The sequence below is a fragment of the Octodon degus genome, unplaced genomic scaffold, assembly GCF_000260255.1.
Source record: "Octodon degus isolate 3935 unplaced genomic scaffold, OctDeg1.0 scaffold00214, whole genome shotgun sequence".
Classification (NCBI taxonomy): domain Eukaryota; kingdom Metazoa; phylum Chordata; class Mammalia; order Rodentia; family Octodontidae; genus Octodon; species Octodon degus.
Genome location: NW_004524790.1, coordinates 124125 through 132279, shown reverse-complemented (window position 1 = coordinate 132279; position 8155 = coordinate 124125). Strand labels below are relative to the sequence as shown.

Here is an 8155-nt window from a genome sequence, read left to right as displayed (position 1 = left end):
TATTTTTTTTTTGTGGTACCAGGGATTGAACTCAGGACCCTGCACTTGCCAGGCAAATATTTATTCTGCTGAGCTATCTCTCTGGCCCCTCCATTTTATTTTTCAATGAGAATGCAAAATAATAAACCAAACAACATTAGAAACAATACAGAATTTCAGTAAACCAAATATTTAGGAATTTGAAAATGATTTTTGTATTGCATAATGTTGTCTTCAAATTAGTTGAAGAGAACGTATATGTAAAACTGCTACATTTCTCTTATGTTTGTTGTCACATGTAGGTTTTTTATTCTAGTTGCTAGACATCATGTCATATGTACATAAAAGTTTAACTTGGAGGTCATTGATCTGTGTAATTCTCTTGTTTCTCTACATATGCAAGATCCTCAGTGAGATCTTCAGTACCTCAATCCTCCTCTCTAACATGCAATTTCCTGATTAAAGGGTTTTAAATGGGTGTTGTATTACTATTTCATCTTTCTATATTTTGTCCCAGCCATCATTTCCCTTTCCATTATCAAATGTGCTATGCAGTCTTATCATAGCCATGTCAGGAATGAAAAATTACCACTGACATATCACATTTCACATGAAGGATCTAAAACATCATTCCTTCTTATTTCTTATTCTTGTAACATTTGTGCAAGGTTTTGTGATATTTTCCCTACTGTGCCAGAGAGGAGACTGAGGTTTCTTTATACTGTTTCAAACCATTTTTCATTTACAGAGTAAGCACTAGGCCAATTCTGCCTCAGTCGAGATCTTGACTGAAGCTAATATTGTCCAGCTTGATTTAACATTGCTTGGCTTTGGTTTTCCTGATGATTTAAGGCTTAGAGAATTTTGAAGGAAAAAAGTCATACTTTTATTTCTATTTGAGGCCCACTAGCTGCAATATAGGAAAAGACCAGATTTGGGGCAAATAAAATTTGGTTAATGAGAATTTAATTTGGGTAATTTGGTTACATTTAATTTGTTTGATGAGAATTTAGGAGAATAGATAACAGAAAAAAAGGTGTTGTGGGAGAGTTTAGCATAGGATAGAGGGAAAGAACAATATTTGCTTCCCTCTAATATATACTTATAAGAATTTGCTAAAGTAAGAAATCTGATCTCCTCCCATTATCTGTATTTTCTGATCAGTCTCCTCAAACATATGAAGGCGAAAAACCAATCAGCTATAGAATTCTTACTTCTTGGGCTCTCAGAGGACCTAGGCCTGCAGCCCATCCTCTTTGGACTGTTCCTGTCCATCTACCTGGTCACGGTGCTTGGGAATCTGCTCATCATCCTGGCTATCAGCTCTGACTCCCACCTCCACACACCCATGTACTTCTTCATCTCAAACCTGTCCTTCACTGACGTCTGTTTCAGCACCAGTACAGTCCCCAAGATGCTAGTGAACATCCAGCAACAGAGCAGAACCATCAGTTACACGGCCTGCCTCACACAGGTCTACTTTGTGCTGGTTTTCGCGGGGCTGGAAAACTTTCTGCTTTCAGCCATGGCCTATGACCGCTACATAGCCATCTGTAATCCTCTGAGGTACACATTCATCATGAACCCTTGCCTGTGTGTTCTGGCGACGCTGTTCTCGTTGTTCATCAGCTCTGTAGATGCTCTGCTGCACTGCCTGATGCTACTTCGTCTATCTTTTTGTGAAGACCTGGAAATCCCTCACTTCTTCTGTGAACTGGATCAGGTCATCAAGCTGTCGTGTTCTAATACCCTCCTCAACAACATCTTGGTATACACAGTGACTAGCGTATTGGGTGGTGTTCCTCTCCTTGGGATTATTTTCTCTTACATTAAAATTGCCTCTTCTGTCCTGAGAATGCCATCAACTGAGGGAAAGTACAAAGCTTTTTCTACCTGTGGGTCTCATCTTTCTGTTGTTTCTTTGTTCTATGGGACAGCTTTTGGGGTATACATCAGCACTGCCGTAACTGACTCATCCAGGAAGACCGCAGTTGCCTCCGTGATGTATACAGTGGTTCCCTCAATGATGAACCCCTTTATTTACAGTCTGAGGAACAGAGATATGAAAGAAGCCTTGAAGAAACTCATCAGGACACCTTGATTTTGGTAATTGTGTCATCTGCTTCAGACTTAGTCTTCTAGAAAGAATTAGAACAGGGACCTAGAATGATCTAAGTTGTTTCAGCTTAGGTTAAAAACTTTTCTTGGTGTTCTATAGCACAGAGATTTACAAAAATTTGTTACATGCTTGAATTTGATTTCCTGGTTAGTTTGCATAGAAGTAGAACCTAAACAAAGGATTTTTCTGGTAGTAGCTGGGGAGGGGATTGCTTTTCAGTAGAATTTTATTTATATCAGGATAATGAGAAAAAGCCAGAAACTAAGTAGGTATTTCATCACTGTTAAAGGAGCAGACTTAATCCATGGATAGATCCATTGATAGTGATCCATGGATAGTGATGTATACTCCTATTTTTTTTTTCATGATTATCTGAGGTCCTGCTTTATTGACACTTTGATGTCCTAAGCATTGTTGCCTAAGCTATGACAATGGATTTCCTGACAGGTTCCCTTCAGATGAAGTAATATGCCAGAGCACAAACAGAACACTTGTTCATTGTCATCAGCAAATGCTGGCAGTAGCTAAGGAAGGGTTCAGTAGCCAGTTAAAGTGTGGTTTGCGCAGTACTAATGTTACCAGCTACATTTGGCGTCCAACTCATGAAATGGTTCTAAATTCCCTATTCTAGAACGTAACATGATGAAGAAAGGTGTGAAATCCTGCTGTGAGTATGGCTGGAACTCAAATATGATGAGAGTGATTCTACTTAGAGATGACAAACCCTTGCAATAAATCAGAGCTGAACAGGGATGCACTCAGTCAGAGTATACTGTGTTCATTCATTTCTGAGCAAGCTTTATCCTTGTGCCATGGCTCCTCCTGGTGAATTTTAGATAAAGCCTGGATCAAGGGCAGTCATCTTATTCATAAATTTTTACATCAAGAGATAGAAAGGTAATTTGGTTTTCCTTGGGGTTCGTTTTGATAAATCACCCTTTGACATATCATGGACCCAAATTGGGACCTCTGCGTATCTGCAATCCAATCATCATTGAGATGAATGAAATGATCATGAGAAGATTAGATTAACCAGCCTGGTGGTTCACAACCTCGACCATATATTTGAATCAATAAGAGAGCTTCTTGGAGGTTTCTTTAGTCTAGTTCCTTTGTTCTAGCTCTGAGAAATTGGGCTTCAGCATGGGGAGTGAAATGTGTGTTTTAGTGTGCTCTTGTGGGACACTAACATGTGTAGTCTGTGGATGGTCTTTTCTTTTCAATGGTTTTGACATAGTGTATAATTTGGGCATGTCTCAGCATAATTCCTGGAAAATAGAAAATATTCAATAAAGTTTTCTATCATCCTATTCCACATGGTGCCCCGTTTTCTTATTATATTGCAAAGGAAGTCGGAAAAAAGAAATATGTTAACATCGAGAAACCCGGAGTTACTAGATGCCTGCATCAGATTTCTCTTATATATTATTCATGTGTGAAAATTTATGTGAAATAACTTTAAAGATCTGTATGACTTGCTTTTCGAGAAAAACATCAGAAGTTTAAGCTACTATGTTTTGAACATGTGTGTGTGTGTGTGTGTGCGCGCGCATGTGTGTGTGTGTGTGTGTGTGTGTGTGTGTGTATTTTGGGAGAGAGAGTGATTACATCACTCCCAACAAACTGCAGTTATGAACAAATATATTTCACAGCAAATCAGGTTTTAAACATCGCCATTGTTCTATTTTTGCAAACCATAATAATTATATTCATCTTGGGGAATTGGTACATATCTAAATCAAATTTCTCATTATCCTTTTAGGTTTTTAGTACATGTGTGAAGTAAATAATGTTTCTGTGCCTTATGGGACATTGAATCATGCACATAGCATGTTTTATAGGCTTTTAATATTCTTTTTCTTTCCCTCTCCCACCTTGTGCCCTCTCTTTTTTTGGGGGGGTGGTTACATTGGCATATTGAACCCTTTTTTTTCTGTATTTTAGGGAAGGGTCTACAAGGTGTTCAGGGTCTCACTACTAGATCAGAGTTGTAGTGATTCTCCTGTTTACAGCCTCCAGAGAGCTGGGATTACAGGCACACGCCACCACGCCCAGTCTCAATTGCTGTCTCAGCGCATGCCAGGGGCGGGGCTGGCACAGCAGGTCACGGGGGATCAAACCCCCGACCCCTAAGCCTGCTTGCAGGCGCTTTTGTCCACTGAGCTGTTTGTTTCCATCTCCCTTCCAGGCCCTCCCCTCTCCTCCTCTTCTCAGATCCCCTTCCTGTTATAAAGTCTACCTCTAGTACTGCCCTTTAATAAATACTTATATATTACAGAAGATATGGATACTTGTTTCCTGGACATAAGTGTTTACTAGATAAAGCTTTTAATTATGTTCATAAGCTTTTCTTGTATTTATAAATTTTATAAGTCTTGTTTTATATTTGTAACAGGTCCTGGGATGTGATTCACTGATAAATTTTTTGCCTGACATGTGCCAGATATAATAATAATAATAATAATAATAATAATAATAATATAAATGATGATGATGATCTGTAGTGAATCCTCCCACTAGAATAGTGAGTGGAAATTCTCAGGATCATTGCATTTCCTAGGTTTTCTCCTTGCCCTCTCTGTAACTGTACTACTAACCTGTTTTGGAACTGTCTCATTGCTACTTCTTTCTCAATAAAATTATTTAAAAAAATAGAACTGTGAGTGATTCCACTTTTTAAGCCTGCAATGTTTTACGACACTCTGCGCTTTTCCTTTACAGTATGTACATAATCTTATTGCTGTATGTGGTTGTACAAGATAGAAATACCTGCATATTCTGCTGGATATTGGGAAAGATAAAACACATGATCGGCACCCATCAACCACTCTTCCCTCTTCACTTTCAGTCACTGATTCCCTGGTTTTTGCAGCTACAATGTATGTATAATGGGTATGCAAGACTCTTTAACGCTTTTGTAAGTTAGTTCCTGGAACATTAGAAAATTTAAGGGCTGGCTAGAGAGCTCATCAGACTAAGCACTTCTTTGGCAAGCGCAGTGACTGGGGTGTGTTCGCTGGTCTTGTGTGCCACGCCGGCCCTGCCCCTGAAGCATGCTGAGCCTGTGACAGAGTCTGGGCATGGTGGCACAGCCCTGTAATCCCAGCAAGGAGAGGCTGAAAACAGGAGGGTCACCCCGAATCCAATCTCAGTAAGGAAACCCTGCACCAAATGCACAAATAAAAAAAAAAAAAAAGAGAATTTAAAATACAAGGCTGTGTGATTCCCAGTGCATTTGCAGAGTTGTACGCATTTTTAGGTGGTCTATTTTATTCAATTACTTATGCCCACATATTCTGCTCAACATTATGTTTATGGTATTCCTATAGTTTATCTCACCAGCAAGGGGCTTTGCTCATTATTTTACGCATCCTTATGGTGGCACTTCGCACAATTTACTCATTTAATTATTTAGAGAGTGAGTGAGTTGTCCATAGTTATCATTTTATGTATCATGTATTATTCTTACTATTATTGGTTTTTGGAGCCAGGATCTCACTATGTAGTCCAGGGTGGCCTCTAATTCACTATGCAATCAAGCTGGCCTCAATCTGGTTATATTCCTGCTTCAGCATTCCATGAGATGGAATTATAGATGACAACACCAGCATACAGAGGATATTTTCTTTGCTTTTCTATTTTATTTTACTTTTTATTTTTTGCAATACTGGGGATTGAGCTCAGGACCGTGCACTTGCTAGGCAAGCACTTATTCTACTGAGCTATCTCCCAGGCCCATGGAGGATATTTTCTTAATAGGATATTATTTTCTCAATAATCACTAACATTCTTAAGTAGGCTATTGAGTGCACAGCCATACACAACTAGGAGGCAAATATGCATTTATTAGGAAATCTATATGAACATATTTACTCAAAACCTTCATACAATTTTATTTACTCATTCTATTATTTTTTAAAGAGAATAAAAATACAGTCGTCTCAGCTATTATATATGTGTACTTAAATGATTTTCCCCTCCCTTTTTGGTCTTTTCTTCTTTCCCTCATCTCTACTGTCTATTCCTTGTGTTCAGCTTCTTTTACTATAACTATTGTACTTTTCAGATTTTATTCATTCTTGCAGGTTCTTACACTAGGATGACAATATGATGTTTGCACATGTGGATCTGACTTATTTCACATCTATCAATTTTTTGGAAAGTAGAGTTAAGGTTTAAAATTGTTTCCTTTGATTAACTCTATGTGCTAATATCTGTAATCTGATCAGCTCCAGGGAGGTCAGCAATGCGCAGCATAGCAAGTATGGTATTCACCTTTTATCTTGTTCTTTTAAATGTGTACAATCTCTAATGTCCTATATATTCTTATCCTACTCCCTTTAAAACAAATTTTAAAAAGTAAAACAAACAAGTGAAAAATTAAGGTTTATTGAAAAGAAGAGCCCTCACCGGCAGGACCTACTGGTCCCAGCCCAGGCGCAGTGTGGGTGAGACCCTCTTCCACCGCCTTGGGACACTCCCCACCGCTCCGCAGCACCTCCCCCACCCTGCCTAACGAGTAGGAATTTCTGCCGCGTTCCAGGAACCCCCAGACCCAGTACTAGCCCAGGCCCAGTAAGTGTGTGGGAAAGCTTCCAGCTACCCTGCACCGGCGGGACCTACTCGTCCCAGGCCAGGTGCAGTGTGGGTGAGACCCTCTTCTACCTCCTTGGAATCCTCCAACGCCCACCACTCCACAGCACTTCCCCTACCCTGCCTGCCCAGTAGGAATTTCTGCCACATTCCGGGAACCCCCAGATCCAGTCCTAACCCAGGCCCAATAAGTGTGTGGGAGAGCTTCCTGCTACCCAGTGCTGGCATGACCTACTGGTCCCAGCCCAGGCGCAGCAAGGGTAACAGCCTCTTTCACCCTCTCAGGACGGCCCCCATCACACCGTAGTACCCCCAAAACCCCACCCATAGAGTAGGAATTTCTGTCGCCTTCTGGGAACCCCCAGATCCAGTCCTAGACCACCTGCGGTGAGTGTGTGGGAGAGCTGCCTCTCCCCCCTACTCCACCTTGTCCCCTCCAGACTCAGCTCAGGCCTGGCATACAGGCCTGGGGTGAAACCCTGCAGCTGTAATCCCTGCAGAGAGTGTAGGGGACAGAACCAACCAGCTAGTCCAGGAGCAGAACATCTTGCCAGAGGGCACAACAGGTTCACCACCAAGGGCAGCAACAGGAAGGAAGTGAGTACAGCAGCCAGACCCAAGACAGGCACAGATGGATAAATCCAAACTTTGTAGATCTACACCTGAACTTCAGTAGGTGCTAAGGCTATAACTGCAACAAAGATCTACAACAAAGGTCAGAAGACAGTGCTACACAAAATGACAACTAGAAGGAGCAACGAACATACTCAGCCACCTTATCTTTGACAAAGGGGCCAAACATACTCACTGGAGGAAAGATAGCCTCTTTAACAAATGGTGCTGGAAAAACTGGCTCTCTACATGCCGAAAACTCAAACTTGACCCAGGTCTATCACCATGCACTAAACTAAAGTCAAAATGGATTAAAGATCTAAACATTAAAGCCGAGACACTAAATCTCCTGGAAGACAAAGTAGGAGGAACTCTTGAAGACATATGGGTAGGCAAAGACTACATGAACAGAAATCAAATCACATGGGCAACAGTTAAAAGAAATAACAACTGGGACCTGCTCTTACTGAGAAGTTTTTTCACATCAAAAGAAATTACTAACAAAGTGAAAAGGCAACCCACACATTTGGAAAAAATCAGGACAAATAAATACTCAGACAAAGGTCTGCTCTCCAGAATTTATAAAGAACTAAAAAACACTAGCGCCCCCAAATTGAAAGACCCAATCCAGAAATGGGCATCTGAAATGAACACACATTTCTCAGAGGAAGAAATTAAAGAAGTGAATACATATATGAAAAAAGGCTCCACATCACTAGCCATCTGTAAAATGCAAATTAAAACAGCATTGAGATATCACCTCACCCCAGAAAGAATGGCTATCATAAAGAAATCACCAAACAACAAATATTGGAGAGGCTGTGGGGAAAAAGGAACCCTTCTCCACTGCTG

The 8155-nt window shown here is 40.6% G+C and overlaps 1 protein-coding gene across 1 annotated transcript; it reads left to right on the top strand.

The window, feature by feature from the left end:
• The first annotated feature begins 1153 nt into the window (after positions 1-1153).
• Positions 1154-4330, top strand: LOC101589115 (olfactory receptor 7G2-like). Its single transcript, XM_004644906.3, has 2 exons — positions 1154-2066; positions 4305-4330. The coding sequence occupies exons 1-2, from the start codon at positions 1157-1159 to the stop codon at positions 4328-4330; spliced, it is 936 nt and encodes a 311-aa protein (XP_004644963.2). The 5' UTR covers positions 1154-1156.
• Positions 4331-8155: the final 3825 nt, after the last annotated feature.

Bases quoted from the DNA above. Each gene is read 5' to 3' on its own strand.
- LOC101589115 (XM_004644906.3), top strand. From the start codon at position 1,157: ATGAAGGCGAAAAACCAATCAGCTATAGAATTCTTACTTCTTGGGCTC. The intron at 2,067-4,304 runs TCAGGACACCTT...CCCTCTCCTCCT, and splicing joins AGAAGCCTTGAAGAAACTCA to CTTCTCAGATCCCCTTCCTG.